General features: G+C 43.9%; 1 protein-coding gene across 1 annotated transcript in view; it reads right to left on the bottom strand.

Moving 5' to 3' along the window:
- Positions 1-814: 814 nt before the first annotated feature.
- Positions 815-27,711, bottom strand: part of LOC138663395 (oocyte zinc finger protein XlCOF22-like) — a 58,106-nt gene continuing 31,209 nt past the window's right edge. Inside the window, exons 3-8 of the mRNA XM_069749572.1 lie at positions 11,727-11,877; positions 11,419-11,595; positions 11,213-11,336; positions 11,029-11,126; positions 10,659-10,749; positions 815-3,227 (exon numbers count right to left, since the gene is read on the bottom strand). Of these exons, the coding sequence (XP_069605673.1) occupies positions 2,047-3,227; positions 10,659-10,749; positions 11,029-11,126; positions 11,213-11,336; positions 11,419-11,595; positions 11,727-11,877 (1,822 nt within the window). The 3' untranslated portion in view covers positions 815-2,046. The remainder of the gene's footprint in view (positions 3,228-10,658; positions 10,750-11,028; positions 11,127-11,212; positions 11,337-11,418; positions 11,596-11,726; positions 11,878-27,711) is intronic.

Raw genomic sequence — 27,711 nt, forward strand, 5'->3', positions numbered from 1 at the left:
GACACATTTGCCCAATATAATGCTGCACAAAAGTTATGGCCCCATAAGATGATCCATACAGTCACTTGCCCCATTATAGTGCTGCACAATCGTTATGGCCCCATAAGATGCTCCATACAGTCACTGCCCCTTATAGTGCTGCACAATCGTTATGGCCCCATACAGATGCTCCATACAGTCACTTGCACCATATGCTGTGGCTGCCATAAAAAAAAAAAATCACATACTCACCTCTCAGTTGCTTAGGACTCCAGCACTTTCACCTGCTCCTCGTTCGGGTGCGGCTCCATCCTCAGCACTGATGTTCAGCAGAGGGCGCGCACTGACAACGTCATCGCGCCCTCTGACCTGAGCGTCACAGCCAGAGGACGCTGATGACGGAGCCGCATCGGAACGAGGAGAGGTAAATATCGCGCTGCACTCCCCCTCCCCGTATACTTACCTGCTCCTGGCGCGGTGCAGTCCCTGCTTCTCCCGGCGCTGCATATTCTTCCTGTACTGAGCGGTCACTGTTACCGCTCATTACAGTAATGAATATGCGGCTCCACCCCTATGGGAGGTGGAGCCGCATATTCATTACTGCAATGAGCGGTACCATGTGACCGCTCAGTAAAGGAAGAATATGCAGCGCTGGAAGAAGCAGGGACGTGCAGGGACCGCGCCAGGAGTAGGTGAGTATAATTAGATAGCCCCCGCTCCCCCTCCCCTGCCGACCCCTGGGTATGACTCAAGTATAAGCCCACATTTAGATAGGAGAAAAAAGGATCATCCCCGCGCTGCTGCAAGAAGAATTTCAAAAATTGTAGAGGTTTTCAACGTGGTTTATTCTACGCGTTTCAGGGTTCAGGTGTTCCCTTCATCAGGACATACCACAAATATTGTACAAGAGTCATAGGTATACAGGGTTTAAGTACATGTCAGCATTTGGAAGCAACGCCCAATGGATCAGATAACATCCAGTGTCAGAGTTCAGGCTCATCAGGAAATTCACATACCAAAATTAACAATCATCAGAGAAATACAAATTGATATTTTAAACATTTAGCCTTATTTTTGTTTATAGGATAACAAAAATTGAAAAGAGAGAGAAGAAAAAAAAAAAAGAGAAGCACGGTCTCACAAAGTGGAAGCGAACTCACATCGGAAAAAATAAAACATTCAGAGGTGAAGGCATTTACTTTGAGCTACTGAACTGGAGGATAGACTCTTGGAGAGCACCTCTGAATGTTTTATTTTTTCCGATGTGAGTTCGGTTCCACTTTGTGAGACCGTGCTTCTCTTTTTTTTTTTTTTTTTTATTCTCTCTCTTTTCAATTTTTGTTATCCTATAAACAAAAATAAGGCTAAATGTTTAAAATATCAATTTGTATTTCTCTGATGATTGTTAATTTTGGTATGTGAATTTCCTGATGAGCCTGAACTCTGACACTGGATGTTATCTGACATTGGGCGTTGCTTCCAAATGCTGACATGTACTTAAACCCTGTATACCTATGACTCTTGTACAATATTTGTGGTATGTCCTGATGAAGGGGTCACCTGAACTCTGAAATGCGTAGAATAAACCAAGTTGAAAACCTCTACAATTTTTGAAATTCTTCTTGCGGCAGCGCGGGGATGATCCTTTTTTCTCCTATCTAAATGTGTGCTTCAATCAGGTCCTGCACTGACCTGTGGATCTGCAGCAGCCGCCATTAATATATGTCCTTCCTTCAATCTCATCAGGTGAGTAGTTTTCTTGGTGGGCAACTTTGTGTAACGTTTGATAAGACCCTCTTTGCGCTTTTGTGTCTCCCTCTTTTCACTGTCGAGTATAAGCCGAGAGGGGGACTTTCAGCCCCCAAAAAATGGGCTGAAAATCTCGGCTTATACTCGAGTATATACTGTATCTACTTGCTTCAATAGTCCCCATGGGAGACTAGAAGCTGCACTTGTCTGATTGCTTCTCTTACATAGAGCAGGGCTACAAAATATTTTCCACATTCTGAACAAAAAAAGGCTTCTCCCCTGTGAGGAGTCTCTGGTGTCTAACAAGATCTGATTTTGTCAAAAAACATTTTCCACATTCTGAACAAAAAAAGGCTTCTCCCCTGTGTGGGTTCTCTGGTGTTTATCAAGATCCGATTTCCGGACAAAACATTTCTCACATTTTGAACATGAAAAAGGCTTCTCTCCTGTGTGGGTTCTCTGGTGTCTAACAAGATGTGATTTTGTCAAAAAACATTTTCCACATTCTGAACAGAAAAAAAGCTTCTCCCCTGTGTGGAGTCTCTGGTGTTTATCAAGATCCGATTTCCGGACAAAACATTTCTCACATTTTGAACATGAAAAAGGCTTCTCTCCTGTGTGGGTTCTCTGGTGTCTAACAAGATCTGATTTTGTCAAAAAACATTTTCCGCATTCTGAACAGAAAAAAGGCTTCTCCCCTGTGTGGAGTCTCTGGTGTTTAACAAGATCTGATTTTGTCACAAAACATTTTCCACATTCTGAACAGAAAAAAGGCTTCTCCCCTGTGTGGAGTTTCTGGTGTCTAACAAGATCTGATTTTGTCACAAAACATTTTCCACATTCTGAACAGAAAAAAGGCTTCTCCCCTGTGTGGAGTCTCTGATGTACCATAAGAGTTGATTTTGTCACAAAACATTTTCCACATTCTAAACATGAAAAAGGCTTCTCCCCTGTGTGAGATATTTGGTGTCTAACAAGATTCTCTTTGAGGGCAAAACATTTCCCACATTCTGAACAGGAAAAAGGCTTCTCCCCTGTGTGGAGTCTCTGGTGTTTAACAAGATCTGATTTTGTCACAAAACATTTTCCACATTCTGAACAGAAAAAAAGCTTCTCCCCTGTGTGGAGTCTCTGATGTACCATAAGAGTTGATTTTGTCACAAAACATTTTCCACATTCTAAACATGAAAAAGGCTTCTCCCCTGTGTGAGATATTTGGTGTCTAACAAGATTCTCTTTGAGGGCAAAACATTTCCCACATTCTGAACAGGAAAAAGACTTCCTTGCTTTAGGAGCAGTTTGTTTTTTAATGCCTCTTTTGGGTCTTTGATTTTCCTCAGTAGTCGGTAGTGAATCAGATGGCAGATATTTGCTGTGAAGGGATGATACTCCAGATACACTAATGGCATTCACTTCAATTGTATCCTGTGAGATCTCAAGATCATCTGATTTTAAAATTGAAGATGTCAGCTGTCCCTCTGATTTCCAGGTACAGTCATCTGTCAAGAATAAAACCAATTATTTTTCAATAAGATATCCTTGAACTTTATTTTTTTGAAGATTTCCCCTAAAACTGTCTGTAAAAATGGTAAGTTGATGTATATACTCGAGTATAAGTAGAGGTTTTCAGCACATTTTTTGTGCTGAAATCACCCCCCCTCAGCTTATACTCGAGTGAGGTGTCCAGAACATGGAGAGGGAGAGGCAGCGGCGGAGCAGAGGGTCACAGAAGTAGGACCCGGCTGCTGCAGCTAACTGCGGTGCCCGCTGCTAAAAAGAAATTAATATTCATTTCTCTGTAAAAGCTCGCGCAGTGTCAGCTGCAGCAGCTGGTCCTGCAGCTGCCGGGAGGTCATGTGTGCCGCTACTTAACAGAGATGAATACTCATTCTGAATATTAATTTCTCTTAAGTAGTGGCACACATGACCGCCTGTCAGTTGATGCTGTGTGCGCTACTGAATACTCACTGCCCCACACACATAGTTCCGGCATTGGGAGCGGTGAGTATTCCGGAAGTCGTGCTCTGCTTGTGAGCAGCGCATGATGTCCCTGCCATGCAATGCTTACAAGCATAAAGCAGCTGCTGGCATTGAGACAAGATGCTGCGAGGAAGCGAAGGAAGGTAAGTGTAATGGTTTATTTGTTTAATGTTTTTTGATGGAGGCCAATCATACAAGGATAATATTGGGGGCCATGCATGCAAGGATAGGAATGGGGCCGTGCATACAAGCATAGGGATGGGGCCGTGCATACAAGGATAGGGATTGGGCCGTGCAAACAAGGATAGGGATGGGGCCGTGCATACAAGGATAGGGATGGGGCAGTGCATACAAGGATAGGGATGGGGCCGTGCATGCAAGGATAGTGATGGGACTATGCATACAAGGATAGGGATGGGGTCATGCATACAAGCATAGGGATGGGGCCATGCATACAAGCATAGGGATGGGGCCATGCATACAAGCATAGGGATGGGGGCCAATCATACCAGGATAGGGATAAGGAGCCTTGCATACAAGGATAGGGATGAGGAGCCTTGCATACAAGGATAGGGATGAGGAGCCTTGCATACAAGGATAGGGATGAGGAGCCTTGCATACAAGGATAGGGATGAGGAGCTATGCATACAAGGATAGGGATGAGGGGACAATGCATACCCGACTTATACTCGAGTCAATAAGTTTCCCACTTTTTTTAGGTAAAATTAGGTGACTCGCCTTATATTCGGGTCGGCTTATGCTCGAGTATATATGGTATGTAAAAATAGCTTTATTGATTTATTCTCATTTGCACAAGGAAAGACTAGAAGCAATGGGATGAAACTGAAGTGGAGGAGACACAGATTGGTATTAGAAAAAAACCTTTTGACAGTGAGGGTGATCAATGAGTGGAACAGGTTGCCACAAGAGGTGGAGAGTTCTTCTTCAATGGAAATGTTCAAATAGCATTATGACTTCCCATCGCTTCTGAGCCTTTCAGTGTGCCCAAATCAAAATTAGGACCCATGTAGTTGTCATTATTATTGTGAGAAGAACCCACTTAATTTACGGTGTGTGTCTCTTGGAGCACAATCTGGGCACTATGTGGTGAGTAATAAAATGGTATATTCGCAGTTTTCACTCTCCAACATCCACTGCGCGCTAATTTTTGGAAAGTGGCTGTGGAGTCAAAATAGTCACTACTATAGATTAATTCACTGAAGGTTAATGTAGCACCCCAGGTAACCGGTTGCTACAGTGATGTTGCTTTTCTTTCGGGGAAGGTAATGTCATGATCAGAGGCAAGGGAGTTCTCTTCACCAGGTAAGGCACCCACATGCAACACATTCTGAATCCAGGGGAGCGTCCTCCAGCTATATGTATCCTGACCTGGAGGAGGAGTTAGGTTAGTTGGAGAGGAACAATGAAGTGGACGGACGTCTAGGAGAGACGCAGAGAGGTCTGACAGCCACGAGGGAGCTGCAGCCTCTGGGAAAGAAGAAAGAACCTGGAGGGTTGATGTGGAGTACCTGGAGAGGAAAGGAGCAAAGGTTATGAACAGGGCTCAGAGGGGAACTGTGACCGGGCACCCTCAGAGCCATAGCACAGGAACCAGGTACCAGGAGCTTGAGGGTTTTGTGGAACTCTAGGACACAGAGCAGAACCGGAGGGCCAGGAACTGTATGTAATTGGCCCACACCTCACCTGAGACACAGCAGCACCTAAGGAGCTCAGGGCATGATAGAGTCCCTGTAAAACAGCTCGAACTGCCCATCGTGCAGGTACCTGTCCCAGGACAGGGGGAAAAGGGAGGACCCTTTTGGAAATTTCAGGCAGCAGGGACTTCTGTTGTGAATTCTGTGGCTGAATTCACTCCTGTGGTCACAAGTGGTACTGCAGCTTCTGGGCTTCCTCCCTCAGGTGTTCTGGTGAGCTCGTTGGCTGCTTTGTTATTTAACTCCACCTGATTCTGTCTTCCTTGCTCCTTGTCAATGATCCAGTGTTGGATCTGAGCTTTGGATCTTTCCTGTGGCCTGCTGCTCTGCTTAGATAAGTGCTTCTTTGCTTTTGTTGCTATTTTGTCTGTCCAGCTTGTCTATTCGTTTTGCTGGAAGCTCTGAGACGCAAAGGGTGTACCGCCGTGCTGTTAGTTCGGCACGGTGGGTCTTTTTGCCCCCTTTGCGTGGTTTTTTGCTTTAGGGTTTTTTGTAGACTGCAAAGTTCTCTTTGCTATCCTCGCTCTATCTAAAATATCGGGCCTCACTTTGCTGAATCTATTTCATCCCTACGTTTTGTCTTTTCCTCTTGCTAACAGTCATTATATGTGGGGGGCTGCCTTTTCCTTTGGGGTATTTCTCTGAGGCAAGCCAGGCTTGTATTTCTATCTTCAGGCTAGTCAGTTCCTCAGGCTGTGCCGAGTTGCATAGGTAGTGTCAGGCGCAATCCACAGCTGCCTTTAGTTGTGTTTAGGATAGGTTCAGGTATTGCGGTCTACAGAGATTCCACGTCTCAAAGCTCGTTCTATTGTTTTTGGGTTATTGTCAGATCACTGTATGTGCTCTGATTGCTGGCACACTGTGTCACTGGATTGCCATCATAACAGACTTCATCTTTAAGAGGCTCTAGAGGAAAGGCTCATGGACCTCACCTGGAGAAGGGGACCCTCCATTGCCTCTGAGCTGGCCGGACCATACCACCACCCGTGCCTGGTGCCCTGGACTGTGGCCAGCCAACTGCAGTAAACCAGGTAAAGACGTACAACTTATGTCCTATCTTTATTCACCGGCACATAACATCCACGCCTTACATCTTAGGACTCTGCTTCACCTGTGGGAAGAGTCACATCAGTGCTGCCAACAAATCCCCCAGAGGACACCTTTAATGCAGCGTCGGTCTCACTATTGACCGAACTCCACAGGTGACATCACGACAGGCTTTAGTCACTTTTCCCTTAAAAGACCATTCCCCTTTAACGTTGAGGCCCAGGGCCACGGACCGGATCGCAGCCACCGTGACATTCCCCCTCGAGACCGGACCCGATACAGAGTACCCCACTGCCCTGGGGGTGACTCATAATCATTTCCAAAATGGAGTCACTTTATGAGGTTTTAAACTGCTCTGGTTTTCTGCATTTTGTCATATTAAGGCTTGTGAAAATGGCGTGTACCATCTCGCCTGGGATCCACATCTGCCACCTCTACTTCTGTCACCAGGCATGGCCTCATTCATTCTGCAGGCAACACTGGGGATGGAGGAGATATCGGAACCAGAAGCTCTGGATGGTGCAGGCTCTGTTCAGCCTCTTAGATTAGGGTTGCTGTGAACTGTAGTACTGTCACGCTGTAAGCGGCGATAAAGGGGCAGGACGGCATACTGGGACCCGCACCTGTCCCTACCACTTTAATGGGGCCCTGGCTTTCCCTTATCTTGGGGGTACCTATGATGGTTAGGAGGCCCGATCTGCCAACGTATCCCTGTCTTCTGTGCAGGCTTTATCAGTGGCCCCTATCCCCCAAAGGAGGTGGACTGCACCAGTGTAATAATACAACAAATAACAGGGCATACAGACAAGGTAACTAAAAGTCTCAAACTCACCAAATGCTCACACAACCACAGAGGAAACACAGAGATGGGAAGAGAAGGAATAAACTTAGGAAGGAAAACAGGTTTAACATGCAACCAAAACAGCAGACACCAATCTCTGTAAATAAACCTCCAACACCAACACTACGCTCCTTCAACCTCCAAGCCAGGCAGTAGAACTGATCACTGACAATAGCTTGAAGTCAGGACTGGGTCTATATAGAGGAGCAGATCACAAAATCCACTTCAGCTGAGAGAGACCCAGCTCTCAGCAATAAGGTTAACTCCTGCACTGCTGGCACAAAGGTCAGAACACAGGTGAAGAGCTTCTGTTCACGGTGTGTGAACGAGGCCCAGAGCGCTGCGGTTCTCTGGAACCTCTCTGTCGCGGTAGCCCCGTGACAAGTACCATCCAGTCAGGCATTATGGGTGTGTGTGCTGTCCATCTGGAGTAATCTGCTTCCTGCTTTTGCCAATTGGAAAGCACCCCACCCTACTAAAGCTCAAAGCAAATTGCAGGAAGATGCCAGATACAGCCTTGTTCTCCTCTGGTTCAGTCCTCTCTGTGCTAAGCTGCTGTGACCCCTTAATCTTGCTTCTTATGATTTTGTATTTTCTCTGCCCTCGTGGATCTGACCCAACTACTTGACTATTCGTCATCCCACCTCACTCCACAGAACAGCAGGTAACACCATGGCCCAAGCCTAGGGATCTCTGTGTAAGAACAGATCCATGTAAAGAATGTTGAGCAAGGTAATCCTTGGGATCTGCAAAGCTGAGTAGATAGTGCCAAGCCTGATTGTGGTAGCCATATTTTGAGCTGCCAGGTAACCAATACATTGTGTCTGGAATCTATTCCAACAAGATATGCATTCAAATAGCCAAATGGTGCTCCTTCCCTTCTTAACCCTGCCATGTGCCCAGACAGTAGTGTACGACCGTACAACCGTATACAGGGTATTGTTGGATTCAAGAGATGTTGGACAATAATTTGTGAGGTCCATTTGTTTCCTATTATCCTTTGTGAAGAATTCTAAAGTTATCACCACAAAAAGCGACGTGTCAGATGTGAAAAATGGGAGTATGTTGGGCAGTAACTACTGTAGTCAAAAACTGTGACTATGGACAATAACATCTATCAAAATGTTCAAATTCAACAGTCTTCATCAGTAAAATATGAGTAGTGGTATCAACTCTCTGGAGTAATTAGAGTATGGTGCTCAGTGGCTCTTGGCAATCTAAACTATCATAAGGGCCAATATTTTCTATCAGATGAGATTCAAGAAAAAAATATTAGACATTTAAAGAGAACTTTTTATAATACTGCAGAGCTGGGGCATCTTCAATTTAGATCTCACACATTTGGAAGAGGTAATGGAGACTTTAAAAAAAAAAAAAAAAGATACCAGGGAGTTCCAAACTTACAAACTCACCTAACTGAGGCAGGCTGATCCTACCACAGTCAAAGCATCAACCAGAATGAACATGTAAAAAAAAAACCATAGAACAAAAAATATGTTACATCTCCCCCAAAAAAGTATGTACGAGGGGAGAACTCCAACACTAAACTGGAGTTGCACTCGTTTATGGTGGACAATTGGAGCTACTGAGTCCTGACCAGAAGAGTAGAGAAAGTATTAGCGCCCCCATTTCAGGAGAGATTGTGCAGTAATCCAAATTTCTTATGATTGAAAACATAATGTAATTTATGACATGGAGTGAATCTATGAAACCAGGACTCGAGCCATGCCAACACATCTCCTGCAGGCATGCTATTCCATCCGGTTTGCGTTTAGTTGGACCATCATTTATTTTTCAACAGGATAATGACCCCAAACACACCTCCAGGCTGTGTAAGGGCTATTTGACCAAGAAGGAGAGTGATGGGGTGCTACGCCAGATGACCTGGCCTCCACAATCACCAGACCTGAACCCAATCAAGATGGTTTGGGGTGAGCTGGACCGCAGAGTGAAGGCAAAAGGGCCAGCAAGTGCTAAGCATCTCTGGGAACTCCTTCAAGATTGTTGGAAGACCATTTCCGGTGACTACCTCTTGAAGCTCATCAAGAGAATGCCAAGAGTGTTCAAAGCAGTCATCAAAGCAAAAGGTGGCTACTTTGAAGAACCTAGAATATAAGACATTTTCAGTTGCTTCACACTTTTTTGTTAAGTATATAATTCCACATGTGTTAATTCATAGTTTTGTTGCCTTCAGTGTGAATTTACAATTTTCATAGTCATGAAAAATACAGAAATATCTTTAAATGAGGTGTGTCCAAACTTTTGGTCTGTACTGTATGTATATTTATATGTAAATATACTCAATGGGTACTGTTTATAGGATTGGGGCTAGAATAGGATAGGCTAGAACTGTAGTGGGGCTAGAATAGATGGGGGCACAGTAGTGATAGATGATATTATAGAATAGAGCAGGAGGTAGGCAGCACAGGGGTTAACTAAAGGGGAGGTACAGCAAGGAGCAGGGAAGTATAATCAGGATACTTCCTTATTAGAGACAGACACCCGGGCAGCCTTGCCAAGGGCAGGATGCATGCAGTGTATGAGACAGCTACAGGTCAAAGCAGGGTAAAGCTGCGGATGGCAATAAGGGGCCCCAGGCTGGAGAATAGAACAGTCGGGCATTAGCTCAATAGGATCATCCTCAGGGCGGTTCAGGGGTCTACGACTGGGGCTGGAGTCAGTAAGATGGAACTCCTGGCACCTTTGCAAGATGGAATCGGACAAGGGGCTGACAGGGAGCTGGTGATGCAGGTAGTACGGAAGGGGCACAGATTGTCCACAGAAATTGCATGAATTGCCGGGAGAGAAGAACGAGAGGTTATAGAGGAAATGGAGTCTGCCCAGAAGGCAGGGAAAGTGCAAAATATGATGCTTTGTGTGAAATGTACTGCAAAAGTGATGGGTGCCCATGTTGTCAGTAAAGTTGAACTGTTTGAAAAGGACTGTGACGCTGCAGTGTTTTATGGAACCTGGAATCCTGAAGCTGGAGTGAAAGAAACCGAGGGAACTGAAATGAGTACTCTGCTGCACACATCACACACACACACACACACCAGAAAGAATTTTGTATTTCATCTGCGGGGTGCCAGCGTGTGGAAACACTACAGTTCGTTGCCACGACTACCACCCTGGCCGCCTTACACTTGCAGGTTGTAAGCGCTATACAAAAGAGTTTTCACAATTTCACAAAGCCATTTAAACATTTTCGGATGGAGGAGAATGTTATGCTCTACCCGCAAAATGAGGATCACATGATGCCACGTCCGAACTACACCATTGATAAAGCAGCCACAGCCGGTGACTGAGAAGAATCTGTGACTTCTCTGTAGTTAGTGGTCACTACTCACCTGGGTAGTCATATGCAGGAATCTCCTCTTTACACCGCTCATCACCCCTCACATATGTCTCTGTAGTATTAATATGGGTCAGATCTTCACCCTGAAATAAACATTGTAAAAGTCACAGACAGATGGAGAAAGTCACATCTATAATCAGCTCTAATCCTGCCATCTCCACCGTTCTCATGAAACCAGTATGAAACATGTAATACTGGTGGATAAAACTAGACTGAGCACAAGACCTTCACCCATCTCCACCGTTCTCATGAAACCAGTATGAAAAATGTAATACTGGTGGATAAATCAACACTGGGTACAAGACCTTCACAGCCGTCTACACATCATAAGAGAGATCTCAGGACACCTTCTCTCCATCTACCTGATGATCCTGAGGAACATTAGGATCTTCTTGTTTACAGTCCTGTGGAAGAAGAGAACGGGGACATCTCTCGGGTGTTGTCCTCTTACTGGATAGATCTGGAGGAAACACACAGGGACTGAATTCATTCCTTACATACAGATAATACAGATAATTATAGGCTGTGTGTATTTAATCCTATTACCTGGTGATGTGGGGGGCTGGGGAACCTCCATCATGATGTCCTCATACAGATTATTGTGTAATTCTAAATACTCCCACTCCTCCATGGAGAAATAGACAGCGACATCCTGACACCTTATAGGAACCTGGCACATACAATGATACCGTCATCCCCAGATCCCTTCATAGTTTTACTGTATAATGTCCCAGCATTCCCAGCAGTGTCACCTCTCCAGTCAGCAGCTCAATCATCTTGTAGGTGAGTTCTAGGATCTTCTGGTCATTGATGTCCTCATGTATCAGTGGTTGAGGTGGAGGCTTTGTGATTGGGCGCAGGGGTCTTTCCCATCCCTCAGACACAGGGTCCTGACAGCGCTCACTAGAGGTCTTCACTACTATGTAATCCTGGTTATGGAGAGACACATTAATAAATCTCTCTACAGACATTTCCAGATTCCTCACCTCTTGAGTTCTGTTCAACAGTTTTATTGCCATAAATAAGAATTATTTAATGTGACGCTATCAAAATCTCTCACCTCTCCAGTAAGACGGAAGAGGATCTCTAGGGTGAGGTGTAATATCCTCTCTGCCATCTTGTCCCTCTTCGTATCCATTCTTGATGGGTAGTTAGGAAAAATTCTCTTAATATAGAAGATGTCTACTGAAAGGATCGGATATTGTAGGGACCTGAATAGGAAGACGATGAGAGGATGAATCATTATAAAGAATTCTAATAATAATAAAATTACTGGAGATAGTAAGGGAAACATTTCAGAAGACAGAACGTGTAGATGTTGTATTCTCTAGTCTTGTATGGACTGGAACATAAGCTGAATTACTGAGTAAGACATCTCCTCCATGCAACCAATCACTGGCTATGTTACTCACTGCTTCGGCAATTAACTTGCTGTAGGAATCAAAAGTTCATTGGGACAGACCAGAAAATACAGAGTCTGGCGGGGACCCAAGCAGCAATTACCGTATTTTTCTGACTGCAAGATGCACTTTTTCCCAAAAAATTTTTGGGTGGAAAATGGGGGTGCGTCTTCTAGTCGGAATATACTTACAATTAGTGTGACGGCAGCAGGAGTCGGGTGATTCTACGGCAGTCTTACACTGCAGGGAGATCACACTCCCTTCCTAGGCTGGGGCGGAAGTATTCGGCGGTGTGCAGTGGTGTGGGGCTCTGCCAACATTTTTGGAAAGACCGGAGCACTGCACATCCACACTACTGCCATGCGTTAGACCCTGGTAAAATGTCCACCGGGTTGGCACATGTACACATTGAGATCTCGGGAGATGAGATCTTGGAGCCGAGATCTCAATTTACAGTGGCATTTTCCCAGAGGCCATTTTACCGGAGGCCACCGCATTGCAGCAGTGGGGGTGTGCGGGGTTCGAGGGCTTTCACAAAATGACAGCGTAGCGCCCGCAACCCTGAGCACCGACAAACCTGCCGCATCAGCCTGGGATGGGATTTCCCAGAGGCTACTGCTTCACAGCAATGGATGTGCGGGTGCTCCGGGCTTTCAAAAAATGTTGGAGGAGCCACCGCACCACGAGAACCTACCGCATCAGTCTGTGATAGGAGTCATATGCTGGACCACCGAACACCCCTTGTGACCACCCTCCACCAGCGTTACTGATTTCCCACGGTAAGCTGAATTCGGTCTGCATGACGGACCACCATTTGACTTTTTTTTTTCCCCCATTTTCCTTCTGTAAATCTGGGGTGGGTCTTATGGTCTGGTGCGTCTTATAGTCCGCAAAATGTTTTTTTTTTAAATTATTTTACAACATTGTTTTTTCTCTGACATCTACTAATAAAACCTATAAAGTTTAGGCCACAGACAACAAATAGTTTCTTCCTCGGAGTCGGCAGCTGAAAACGTTTCTCATAGACTCATCTTCCATAACGCTAATTCTCGTCTCATTTACAGACCCTGAAATCGGCATTAACAATACTGCAGGAGATATTCATTACACGTGACAGGAGAAATAACTACTTCATGATGAGGATGACATCATCTTCTACTACGGCTCTAGGAACATATTTTTCCAGAGTCCATCACTGACTACATCACCACCGGCCTCTATATGAATGTTTCCAGTCTTCCCTGCACTGTAATCTTTTATCATGTGAGATCTCATGCCTGATTTACACAGATAAGTTTGAGGCTTTTATTAACCCCTCTCTGACCTTAGACGTACTATCCCGTCGAGGTGCCCTGGGCCTATCTGACCCTCGACGGGATAGTACGTCATAGTGATCGGCTGCGCTCACGGGGAAAGCGCGGCTGGGTGTCAGCTGCCTATCGCAGCTCACATCCGGCACAATGTGCCAGGAGCGGTCACGGACCGCCCCCGACACATTAACCCCCGGCACACCGCGATCAAACATGATCGCGATGTGCCGACGGTGCAGGGAAGCGTCGCGTAGGGAGGGGGCTCCCTGCGGGCTTCCCTGAGACCCCAGCAGCAACGCGATGTGATCGCGTTGCTGCGAGGGTCGCCTACCTCCCTCCCTGCTCCAGGCCCGGATCCAAGATGGCCACGGCATCCGGGTCCTGCAGGGAGGGAGGTGGCTTCACAGAGCCTGCTCAGAGCAGGCACTGTGAAGCCTGCACTGCTCTAAGTCAGATCGGTGATCTGACAGAGTGCTGTGCAAACTGTCAGATCACCGATCTGTGATGTCCCCCCCCTGGGACAAAGTAAGAAAGTAAAAAAAAAAATTCCAATTGTGTAAAAAAAAAAAAAAAATTCCTATATACGGTAATGAAAAAAAATATATATATATTATTCCCATAAATACATTTCTTTATCTAAATAAATAAAAAAACAATAAAAGTACACATATTTAGTATCACCGCGTCCGTAACGACCCAACCTATAAAACTGGCCCACTAGTTAACCCCTTCAGTAAACACCGTAAGAAAAGAAAAAAAAAAAACGAGGCAAAAAACAACGCTTTATTATCATACCGCCGAACAAAAAGTGGAATAACACGCGATCAAAAAGACAGATATAAATAACCATGGTACTGCTGAAAACGTCATCTTGTCCCGCAAAAAACGAGCTGCCATACAGCATGATCACCAAAAAAATAAAAAAGTTATAGTCCTCAGAATAAAGCGATGCCAAAATAATTATTTTTTCTATAAAATAGTTTTTATCGTATAAAAGCGCCATAACATAAAGAAATAATATAAGTGAGGTATCGCTGTAATCGTACTGACCCGAAGAATAAAACTGCTTTATCCATTTTACCAAACGCGAAACGGTATAAACGCCTCCCCCAAAAGAAATTCAGGAATAGCTGGTTTTCGGTCATTCTGCCTCACAAAAATCGGAATAAAAAGCGATCAAAAAATGTCACGTGCCCGAAAATGTTACCAATAAAAACGTCAACTCGTCCCGCAAAAAACAAGACCTCACATGACTCTGTGGACTCAAATATGGAAAAATTATAGCTCTCAAAATGGGGTAACGCAAAAAATATTTTTTGCAATAAAAAGCGTCTTTCAGTGTGTGACGGCTGCCAATCATAAAAATCCGCTAAAAAACCCGCAATAAAAGTAAATCAAACCCCCCTTCATCACCCCCTTAATTAGGGAAAAATAAAAAAAATGTATTTATTTCCATTTTCCCGTTAGGGCTAGGGTTAGGGCTAGGGTTAGGGATAAAGTTAGGGTTAGGATTACATTTACGGCTGGGAATAGGGTTGGGATTAGGGTTAGGGGTGTGTCAGGGTTAGAGGTGTGGTTAGAGTTACCATTGGGATTAGGGTTAGGGGTGTGTTTGCATTAGGGTTTCAGTTATAATTGGGGGGTTTCCACTGTTTAGGCACATCAGGGGCTCTCCAAACGCGACACAGCGTCCAATCTCAATTCGAGCCAATTCTACGTTGAAAAAGTAAAACAGTGCTCCTTCCCTTCCGAGCTCTCCCGTGTGCCCAAACAGGGGTTTACCCCAACATATCAGGTATCAGCGTACTCAGAACAAATTGGACAACAACTTTTGGGGTCCATTTTCTCCTGTTACCCCTGGTAAAATAAAACAAATTGGAGCTGAAGTAAATTTTTTGTGAAAAAAAGTTAAATGTTCATATTTATTTAAACATTCCAAAAATTCCTGTGAAACACATGAAGGGTTAAAAAACTTCTTGAATGTGGTTTTGAGCACCTTGAGGGGTGCAGTTTTTAGAATGGTGTCACACTTTGGCATTTTCTATCATATAGACCCCTCAAAATGACTTCAAATGTGATGTGGTCCCTAAAAAAAAATGGTGTTGTAAAAATGAGAAATTGCTCGACAACTTTTAACCCTTAACTCCCTAACAAAAAAAAATTTTGGTTACAAAATTGTGCTGATGTAAAGTAGACATGTGCGAAATGTTACTTATTAAGTATTTTGTGTGACATATCTCTGTGATTTAATTGCATAAAAATGCAAAGTTAGAAAATTGCGAAATTTTCAAAATTTTCGCCAAATTTCCGTTTTTTTCACAAATAAACACAGGTATTATCAAAGAAATTTTACAACTATCATGAAGTACAATATGTCACGAGAAAACAATGTCAGAATCACCAGGATCCGTTGAAGCACTCCAGAGTTATAACCTCATAAAGGGACAGTGGTCAGAATTGTAAAAATTGGCCTGGTCATTGACGTGCAAACCACCCTTGGGGTTAAAGGGGTTAAAAAAAAAAATGTTGTTTTCAAAAACCCCATGGTCAGAAATTACCATATTTTTTGGATTATAAGACACACTGGACCATAAGACGCACCCAGGTTTTACATTTTATATATATACAGCTCTGGCAAAAATTACGAGAACACTGCAAAATTTTCAGTCTCTCTGATTTTTCTCTTTGTAACATAGTAACATAGTTAGTAAGGCCGAAAAAAGACATTTGTCCATCCAGTTCAGCCTATATTCCACCATAATAAATCCCCAGATCTACGTCCTTCTACAGAACCTAATAATTGTATGATACAATATTGTTCTGCTCCAGGAAGACATCCAGGCCTCTCTTGAACCCCTCGACTGAGTTCGCCATCACCACCTCCTCAGGCAAGCAATTCCAGATTCTCACTGCCCTAACAGTAAAGAATCCTCTTCTATGTTGGTGGAAAAACCTTCTCTCCTCCAGACGCAAAGAATGCCCCCTTGTGCCCGTCACCTTCCTTGGTATAAACAGATCCTCAGCGAGATATTTGTATTGTCCCCTTATATACTTATACATGGTTATTAGATCGCCCCTCAGTCGTCTTTTTTCTATACTAAATAATCCTAATTTCGCTAATCTATCTGGGTATTGTAGTTCTCCCATCCCCTTTATTAATTTTGTTGCCCTCCTTTGTACTCTCTCTAGTTCCATTATATCCTTCCTGAGCACCGGTGCCCAAAACTGGACACAGTACTCCATGTGCGGTCTAACTAGGGATTTGTACAGAGGCAGTATAATGCTCTCATCATGTGTATCCAGACCTCTTTTAATGCACCCCATGATCCTGTTTGCCTTGGCAGCTGCTGCCTGGCACTGGCTGCTCCAGGTAAGTTTATCATTAACTAGGATCCCCAAGTCCTTCTCCCTGTCAGATTTACCCAGTGCTTTCCCGTTCAGTGTGTAATGGTGATATTGATTCCTTCTTCCCATGTGTATAACCTTACATTTATCATTGTTAAACCTCATCTGCCACCTTTCAGCCCAAGTTTCCAACTTATCCAGATCCATCTGTAGCAGAATACTATCTTCTCTTGTATTAACTGATTTACATAGTTTTGTATCATCTGCAAATATCGATATTTTACTGTGTAAACCTTCTACCAGATCATTAATGAATATGTTGAAGAGAACAGGTCCCAATACCGACCCCTGCGGTACCCCACTGGTCATAGCGACCCAGTTAGAGACTATACCATTTATAACCACCCTCTGCTTTCTATCACTAAGCCAGTTACTAACCCATTTACACACATTTTCCCCCAGACCAAGCATTCTCATTTTGTGTACCAACCTCTTGTGCGGCACGGTATCAAACGCTTTGGAAAAATCGAGATAGACCACGTCCAATGACTCACCGTGGTCCAGCCTATAGCTTACCTCTTCATAAAAACTGATTAGATTGGTTTGACAGGAGCGATTTCTCATAAACCCATGCTGATATGGAGTTAAACAGTTATTCTCATTGAGATAATCCAGAATAACATCCCTCAGAAACCCTTCAAATATTTTACCAACAATAGAGGTTAGACTTACTGGCCTATAATTTCCAGGTTCACTTTTAGAGCCCTTTTTGAATATTGGCACCGCATTTGCTATGCGCCAGTCCTGCGGAACAGACCCTGTCGCTATAGAGTCCCTAAAAATAAGAAATAATGGTTTATCTATTACATTACTTAGTTCTCTTAGTACTCGTGGGTGTATGCCATCCGGACCCGGAGATTTATCTATTTTAATCTTATTTAGCCGGTTTCGCACCTCTTCTTGGGTTAGATTGGTGACCCTTAATATAGGGTTTTAATTGTTTCTTGGGATTTCACCTAGCATTTCATTTTCCACCGTGAATACCGTGGAGAAGAAGGTGTTTAATAAGTTAGCTTTTTCCTCGTCATCCACAACCATTCTTTCCTCACTATTTTTTTAAGGGGCCTACATTTTCAGTTTTTATTCTTTTACTATTGATATAGTTGAAGAACAGTTTGGGATTAGTTTTACTCTCCTTAGCAACGTGCTTCTCTGTTTCCTTTTTGGCAGCTTTAATTAGTTTTTTAGATAAAGTATTTTTCTCCCTATAGTTATTTGGAGCTTCAATGGTGCCATCCTGCTTTAGTAGTGCAAATGCTTTCTTTTTACTGTTAATTGCCTGTCTTACTTCTTTGTTTAGCCACATTGGGTTTTTCCTATTTCTAGTCCTTTTATTCCCACAAGGTATAAACCGCTTACACTGCCTATTTAGGATGTTCTTAAACATTTCCCAATTATTATCTGTATTCTTATTTCTGAGGATATTGTCCCAGTCTACCAGATTAAGGGCATCTCTAAGCTGGTCAAACTTTGCCTTCCTAAAGTTCAGTGTTTTTGTGACTCCCTGACAAGTCCCCCTAGTGAAAGACAGGTGAAACTGTACAATATTGTGGTTGCTATTTCCTAGATGCCCGACCACCTGCAGATTTGTTATTCTGTCAGGTCTATTAGATAGTATTAGGTCTAAAAGTGCTGCTCCTCTGGTTGGATTCTGCACCAATTGTGAAAGATAATTTTTCTTGGTTATTAGCAGAAACCTGTTGCCTTTATGGGTTTCACAGGTTTCTGTTTCCCAGTTAATATCCGGATAGTTAAAGTCCCCCATAACCAGGACCTCATTATGGGTTGCAGCTTCATCTATCTGCTTTAGAAGTAAACTTTCCATGGTTTCTGTTATATTTGGGGGTTTGTAACAGACCCCAATGAGAATTTTGTTACCATTTTTCCCTCCATGAATTTCGACCCATATGGACTCGACATCCTCATTTCCTTCGCTAATATTCTCCCTTAAAGTGGACTTTAGACAAGACTTTACATAGAGACAAACCCCTCCTCCTCTCCGATTTTTACGATCCTTTCTAAACAGACTGTAACCCTGTAAGTTAACTGCCCAGTTATAGCTTTCATCTAACCATGTCTCGGTTATTCCCACTATGTCAAAGTTACCTGTAGATATTTCTGCTTCTAGTTCTTCCATCTTGTTTGTCAGGCTTCTGGCGTTTGCGAGCATGCAGTTTAGAGGATTTTGTTTTGTTCCAATCTCCTCGCTGTGGATAGTTTTAGAAATGTTCTTACCTCCCTTCTGAGTATGTTTTCCTGGGTCTTCTTTGTTCAAGTCTAATGTTTTTCTTCCCATCCCCTCTTCTTCTAGTTTAACGCCCTCCTGATGAGTGTAGCGAGTCTTCTGGCGAATGTGTGTTTCTCAGGTTTGTTGAGGTGTAGTCCATCTCTGGCGAGGAGTCCATCGTACAAGTAATTCACACCGTGGTCCAGGAATCCGAATCCTTGTTGTCTGCACCATCGTCTTAGCCAGTTGTTTGCATCAAGGATCCTGTTCCATCTCCTGGTGCCATGCCCGTCTACTGGAAGGATAGAAGAAAAAACTACCTGTGCATCCAGTTCCTTTACTTTCTTCCCCAACTCTTCAAAGTCTTTGCAGATTGTCGGTAGGTCCTTCCTTGCCGTGTCATTGGTGCCAACATGTATCAGAAGAAATGGGTGGACGTCCTTGGAGCTGAAGAGCTTTGGTATCCTATCGGTCACATCCTTGATCATCGCACCTGGAAGGCAGCATACTTCTCTTGCAGCTATGTCCGGTCTGCAGATGGCTGCTTCTGTGCCTCTCAGTAGTGAGTCTCCCACCGAAGGCAGCATACTTCTCTTGCAGCTATGTCCGGTCTGCAGATGGCTGCTTCTGTGCCTCTCAGTAGTGAGTCTCCCACCACCACCACTCTTCGTTGCTTCTTGGCTGTACTTTTTGCTGTCACTTGTTGCTGTGTGCCCTTTTCTTTTTCGCTTGCTGGTATTGCTTCATCCTTAGGTGTGCCATCTTCATCCTCTGCAAAGATTTGATATCGGTTCTTCAGTTGTGTGGTTGGTGATTTCTCCATGGTCTTCTTGCTTCTTTTGGTCACATGCTTCCACTCATCTGCTTTTGGAGGTTCTCTGACACTTTTTTCACCTTCTGTGACCAGTAGAGATGCTTCTGTTCTGTCTAGAAAGTCTTCATTCTCTTTGATGAGTTTCAAAGTTGCTATTCTTTCTTCCAGACCCCACACCTTTTCTTCTAAAAGGGCCACTAGTCTACACTTCTGACAGGTGAAATTTGATTCTTCTTCTGGTCGATCTGTGAACATGTAGCACATGCTGCAGCTCACCATGTAGGTTGTCACATCTGCCATGTTGCTCCTAGATCATGCTGACTTGCTGTGTGTTTTCCTTCTTGTGTAATCTACTCAGCCAAGCTCTCTTGCAATAATGTCCTAGAGGCAAAAATTCGGTGCGCGGTTTGGTGATGCTTTCCAAGCAGCTGGTCCCGGCTGTACCCAACGATCTTCTAGCTTAGGGAGACTCTTCGCTTTTCCCAGAAGGCACCTGGAATATGCAAATTAGCCTCCTCAAGCTTGAATCCCTGGTTTGGTGATGCTTTCCAAGCAGCTGGTCCCGGCTGTACCCAACGATCTTCTAGCTTAGGGAGACTCTTCGCTTTTCCCAGAAGGCACTTGGAATATGCAAATTAGCCTCCTCAAGCTTGAATCCCTGGTTTGCTGATGCTTTCCAAGCAGCTGGTCCCGGCTGTACCCAACGATCTTCTTGCTTAGGGAGACTCTTCGCTTTTCCCAGAAGGCACCTGCAATATGCAAATTAGCCTCCTCAAGCTTGAATCCCTGGTTTGCTGATGCTTTCCAAGCAGCTGGTCCCGGCTGTACCCAACGATCTTCTTGCTTAGGGAGACTCTTCGCTTTTCCCAGAAGGCACCTGAAATATGCAAATTAGCCTCCTCAAGCTTGAATCCCTGGTTTGGTGATGCTTTCCAAGCAGCTGGTCCCGGCTGTACCCAACGATCTTCTAGCTTAGGGAGACTCTTCGCTTTTCCCAGAAGGCACCTGGAATATGCAAATTAGCCTCCTCAAGCTTGAATCCCTGGTTTGGTGATGCTTTCCAAGCAGCTGGTCCCGGCTGTACCCAACGATCTTCTAGCTTAGGGGGACTCTTTGCTTTTCCCAGAAGGCACCTGGAATATGCAAATTAGCCTCCTCAAGCTTGAATCCCTGGTTTGGTGATGCTTTCCAAGCAGCTGGTCCCGGCTGTACCCAACGATCTTCTAGCTTAGGGAGACTCTTCGCTTTTCCCAGAAGGCACCTGGAATATGCAAATTAGCCTCCTCAAGCTTAAATCCCTGGTTTGGTGATGCTTTCCAAGCAGCTGGTCCCGGCTGTACCCAACGATCTTCTAGCTTAGGGAGAATCTTCACTTTTCCCAGAAGGCACCTGGAATATGCAAATTAGCCTCCTCAAGCTTGAATCCCTGGTTTGGTGATGCTTTCCAAGCAGCTGGTCCCGGCTGTACCCAACGATCTTCTAGCTTAGGGAGACTCTTCGCTTTTCCCAGAAGGCACCTGGAATATGCAAATTAGCCTCCTCAAGCTTGAATCCCTGGTTTGGTGATGCTTTCCAAGCAGCTGGTCCCGGCTGTACCCAACGATCTTCTAGCTTAGGAAGACTCTTCGCTTTTCCCAGAAGGCACCTGGAATATGCAAATTAGCCTCCTCAAGCTTGAATCCCTGGCTGTTTTTTGAGTAAAATGTACACTGTTTAATTTTATAAAGTACTGACAACATGTCTCCGAAATTTAAAGCTAAAAATGTTGTATTTATTTTCAGCAAATGAGAAATTGACAAAATAATAAAAAAGAAACAGTGCTTTCAGACCTCAAATAATGCAAAGAAAACAAATTCTTATTCATGTAGAAACAACAATACTAATATTTTAACTCAGGATGAGTTCAGAAATGAATATTTGGTGGAATAACCATGATTTTTAATCACAGTTTTCATGCGTCTTGGCATGCTTTCCACCAGTCTTTCCTACTGCTTTTGGGTGACCTTATACCACTCCTGGAACAAACATTTAAGCAGTTCTTTGTTTGAAGGCTTGTGACTATCCATCTTCCTCTTGGTTACATTCAAGAGGTTTTCAATGGGGCTCAGGTCTGGAGATTGGGCTGGCCATGACAGGGTCTTGATGTGGTGCTCCTTTATTCACACATTGATTGACCTAGCTCTATGGCATGGGGCATTCTCCTGCTGGAAAAACCAGCCCCCAGAGTAAGGGAGCATTGCCTGAGCAGAAGGAAGCAAGTGGTTTTCAAGGATAACCTTGTATGCGGCTTGATTCATACTTCCTTCGCAAAGATTAACCTGCTCAATTCCAGCCTTGCTGAAGCATCCCCAGATCATCACCTATCCTCTACCAAATGTCACAGTGGGTGCAAGACGCTGTGGCTTGTACGCCTCTCCAGGTCTCTTTCTAACTATTAGACGACCAGGTGTTGGGCAAAGCTGAAAATTAGACACATCAGAGGATTACTTACTCCAGTCCTCTATGGTCCAATCCTTAGGGTCTTTGGCAAACTTCAGCCTGGCTCTCCTTTGCTTCTCATTGATGAAAGGCTTTTTTTCTAGCTTTACATGACTTGAGGCCTGCCTCTAGGAGTCTGTTATGAACTGTTCTTGCTGTACACTTCACCCCAGCTGCTATTTGCCATTCCTTTTGTAGGTCACTTGATGTCATCCTGGGGTTGCTGAGTGACATTCGAATAAGAGGAAAGTCATCCCGGTAAGTGGAGAGTCGCTTTCACCCTCTGCCGGTCTGTAGCTTTGTTGTCCCCAAGGTCTGCTGCTTGACTATGTTGTAATGGACTACAGTCCGTCTACTAGTAAAGCCAGAATTGAGCCCATCTTTTCCTCACTCAAGAACTTTCTTTTCAACTTTTTTGACATGGTTACAAATTATTTTTTCATTCAAATTACCGTAATTAACTATTAACTAAATAACTATTTCTAGCACTTGTTTGGTCATCCAGCTTGTCCTATTGCAAGAGGATTGTGAAGACCACAACAGTGTTTTTTTTATACTTTCCCTCGTTGAATAAGATTTTGTTCATCTGATCACCTAATCTGAATCACATTAAGTAGAATGAGGTGTACTTTGGTTGGAAATGAACTGACCCTGGAATGGAATGGCTGTCAGACATGTAGAGATGGTGATTTTTTAGAAAACTGTGCAGTGGTCTCTTGATTTTTGCCAGAGCTGTATATGTTTTAATCCTGATATAAGTGGCTCCATTCAGGTAAATATAACATCTATCATGGTATGTATGTCCTCATTCAGTTATATATGGCCACCAATCCAGGTATATGTGCCCCCCACTGAGTATACATGGCCCCTTATCCTGGTGTATATGGCCCCCACCCCCATCCTGGTTTACATGGTTAACCATCCTGGTATATATGGCTGGCCCCATCCCGGTATACATGGCACCCCATCCTTGTTTACACGGCCACCATCCCCATCCTAGTATACATGTCCCCCATCTCCATCATAGTATACATGGCCCCCATCCCCAACCTCATATACAGTACATGGCCACTATCCCCATTTTGGTAAACATGGCTCTCATCATTATCATGGTATAGATGCCACCCAATCCTGGTAGACATGGCCCTATCACGCTGCTCACATAAAAAATAAACGAATTTACGCACCCTTTCTCTGCTCAGCGCCATGTTTGATTTAATCAGCTGATTTCAGAGTGCAAGCAGCGCACAACGTGTAAGTAGTCTCCACACGCTGAGGTCAGCTTCCAGAATATTCACTGCTCCCCACGCCCATATTTTTGGGCGTGGTGAGCAGTGAATATTCATTTTCTTTAATAGTGGGTGGGCGATCATGTGTGCCCGCTATTAAAGAGAATGAATATTCACTGCTCCACAGGCCCAGTGAGAGGGACTGTGGGCGAGAGGGACTATGGGCGTGGGGAGCAGTGAATATTCATGTTCTTTAACAGTGGGCAAATGTGTTAGCCGCAGCTGCTGGCTTCCGCTTCCTGTAACCTGCTCCTCTGTCTCTGCCACTTCCCCCCTGCCCATAGCCACTATAAAGTACATCTGGGCTATAAGACGCACCCTTTTCTCTAAAATTTTGGAGGGAAAAAGTGCGTCTTATTGTCCAAAAAATATGGTACTTGACACCAAAGTCTCCATATACAGTGTTTTATGGGGTTTATTTCTGGCCTTAGGCTTTTCTACATTACAAGAAAGACAACAGAAAAAAAGCAAATATTAAAATGTTTAAAAAAAGAGAAAATAGACACCAACAATTCTTGGAAGAAGAAAAAAAAACATAAAAAAGCAGAAGACACATTCTATTATTTTTAACATGCTAAACATTTGTTTTTAAATAAACTCTTTTGGACCCCAGAACATAGATGTACACCGCAGGGACAGAACAGGTGCGGCTGCAACAAAAACCCTGGCAGTTTAGGGGTGGATGACTGTATGAAAATAGTCGTGCGTTCAGGCTTCCACTAAGTGCGCCTAGTGGATCCTGTGCCTCGGGCAGGTATTGTCAACCCACAGGATATTAACCTAAATGAGACCCAACTGAGGTCTCATTTAGCGGTAACCCTGATGAAGAAGGACGCTTCTCCTTCGAAACGCATCGGATACCCTCTTGACCTCAGCACTGCTCCATCACATGCCAGGCTTTCCCACGGCCACTCTGCCCCCACTCGTATCCACGGACGCCACCGGCCGGGGCTCTCCCTGATTCTACGCAGCTTCTTTGCATTCCTGCTGTGCCGCGGCTGCCACTAATCCACCTTCCTGCCATCTGAACACCAGGACCGCCACCACAGATCTTTTCAGGCAGCAACATATAAAGCAGAACCACATCCACAACTCATTTGGATCCTGTTGAGTCCTCAGCCGGCCCTACCGGTGTATGTGGTTTACACAATTTACATGTGGGCATATATACGCCACACACCCATACCCTGTAGTGTGCAGAGCACTTTAGTCAGGTCACATTTAAGTTAATATCCTGTGGGTTGACAATACCTGCGCGAGGCACAGGATCCACTAGGCGCACATAGTGGAAGCCTGAACACACGACTATTTTCATATAGTCATCCACCTAGAATATAAGACATAATTTCAGTTATTTTACACTTTTTTGTTAAGTATATAATTCCACATGTGTTTATTCATAGTTTTGATGCCTTCAGTGTACAATTTTCATAGTAATGAAAATACAGAAAAATCTTTAAATGAGGTGTGTCCAAACTTTTGGTCTGTACTGTAGATGTCCATCTGTAGCCACGCGCCCCGACGCGCAATTCGCAATGTCTTCCTTGGGGGGCTGGGATTTAATTAGAAACACCTGGAAAACTAATTATCACATGTGTTTAACACCTTCATGACCCAGCCTATTTTGACCTTAATGACCTGGCCGTTTTTTGCAATTCTGATCAGTGTCCCTTTATGAGGTAATAACTTAGGAACGCTTCAACGGATCCTAGCGATTATGAAATTGTTTTTTCGTGACATATTGGGCTTCATGTTAGTGGTAAATTTAGGTCGATAACTTTAGCGTTTATTTGTGAAAAAAAAATGGAAATTTGGCTAAAATTTTGAAAATTTTGCAATTTTCAAATTTTTATTCTGTTAAACGAGAGAGTTATGTGACACAAAATAGTTAATAAATAACATTAAGCACATATCTACTTTACATCAGCACAATTTTGGAAACAAAATTTTTTTTTGCTAGGAAGTTATAAGGGTTAAAATTTGACCAGTGATTTCTCATTTTTACAGCAAAATTTACAAAACCATTTTTTTTAGGGACCACCTCACATTTGAAGTCAGTTTGAGGGGTCTATATGGCCCCATTCTAAAAACTACACCCCTCAAGGTGCTCAAAACTACATTCAAGAAGTTTATTAACCCTTCAGGTGCTTCACAGCAGCAGAAGCAACATGGAAGGAAAAAAATGAACATTTAACTTTTTAGTCACAAAAATGATCTTTTAGCAACAATTTTTTATTTTCCCAAGGGTAAAAAGAGAAACTGGACACCAAAAGTTATTGTACAATTTGTCCTGAGTACGCCGATACCCCATATGTGGGGGGGAACCACTGTTTGGGCGCATGACAGGGCTCGGAAGGGAAGGAGCGCCATTTGACTTTTTGAATGAAAAATTAGTTCCAATCATTAGCTGACACCATGTCGCATTTGGAGAGCCCCTGTGTGCTTAAACATTGGAGCTCCCCCACATGTGACCCCATTTTGGAAACTAGACCCCCCATGAAACTAATCTAGATGTGCGGTGACCACTTTAAACCCCCAAGTGCTTCACAGAAGTTTATAATGCAGAGCCATAAAAATAAAAAGTCATTTTTGTTTCCTCAAAAATTAATTTTTTAGCCTGCAATTTTTTATTTTCACTAAAGTAACAGGAAAAATTGAACCCCAAAAGTTGTTGTCCAGTTTGTCCTGAGTATGCTGATACCCCATATGGGGGGGGAACCACTGTTTGGGCACACGTCGGGGCTCAGAAGCGAAGTAGTGACGTTTTGGAATGCAGACTTTGATGGAATGGTCTGCGGGCGTCACGTAGAAACCCCCCACAAGTGACCCTATTTTGGAAATTAGACCCCCAAAGGAACTTATCTAGATATGTGGTGAGCACTTTGAACCCCCAAGCGCTTCACAAAAGTTTACAACGCAGAGCCGTGAAAAGCATTAAGCTACTTTCTGGTAGCGGCATTTTTCGGAGGCCCATGACAGCAAACGAGAGAGGGGATCCGCCCTTAAGGAACAGGAAACCTACAGATACAAAAGGGCGGCACCTCTCCCCATGCATCAGTTGTATTTCAGAGCCTGAGAGGACTGCCGCGGTTAGTGGTACACAAATATACATTATATACATTATATACATTTGAAACAAAATAATCCATTATTGTAATAAGACACCATACGTGAGATTTACATATTACGCTATATACATATCAGGAAGTGCTACCCCCATGTGAATAGGGAGGGAACTAAGGGTGCTGTCATGGGCCTCCGAAAAATGCCGCTACCAGTAAGTAGCTTAATGCTTTATTCGGACTCCCATGACAGCACACGAGAGATTTACAGAGAAGTAAGCTACCTTAGGGAGGGACTATAGATTGTAGCACCCTTAACCCAAAGGAAAGATCAGAGGAGGACCCCAAATCCAACCGATAGTGTTTAAAGAAAGTGGAAGGGGATGACCATGTGGCCGCCTTACATATCTGCTCCACTGACACTCCAGATCTTTCTGCCCAGGATGACGCCATGGCCCGGGTGGAATGTGCCTTTAGGTTCTGCGGAGCTGGCCCCCCACCTGCTGTATAAGCTAGAGAGATAGTTTCCCTAATCCATTTAGCCAGTAAATATTTCGATACTCTAAACCCTTTCCTTGGACCTTGGAAGGAAAGAAGCAGTGCCCCATCTTTCTTCCAATTATCAGTAGCTGAAATATACTGAAGAAGAGATCTCCTGACGTCTAACGTATGAAGCTCCTGCTCTTTAGGATTAGAGGGATTAGGAATAAAGGACGGCAAAACTATCTCCTGTGATCTATGGAACCGTGTCGCCACCTTTGGCAGATATGCTGGGTCTGGTCTAAGGACTACTCTGTCTGACAAGATTTCAGTGTATGGAGGAGCTCTGGAAAGTGCCTGTATATCCCCTATCCTGCGAGCTGAGGTTATGGCGATCAGGAAGGCTGTCTTAAGTGTCAACATTTTGATCGAGGCCTCCTGCAGAGGTTCAAAAGGGGGTTTAGTTAGAGAGGACAGAACTAAATTTAAATCCCATGGAACTGTTCTGTCTTTATGCAGTGGTGTAGATCTACTAACTGCCTTCATAAACCTCGCTATCCAGTAGTTATTCGCTATATTA

This window comes from Ranitomeya imitator, chromosome 2, assembly GCF_032444005.1.
Source record: "Ranitomeya imitator isolate aRanImi1 chromosome 2, aRanImi1.pri, whole genome shotgun sequence".
NCBI classification, from domain to species: domain Eukaryota; kingdom Metazoa; phylum Chordata; class Amphibia; order Anura; family Dendrobatidae; genus Ranitomeya; species Ranitomeya imitator.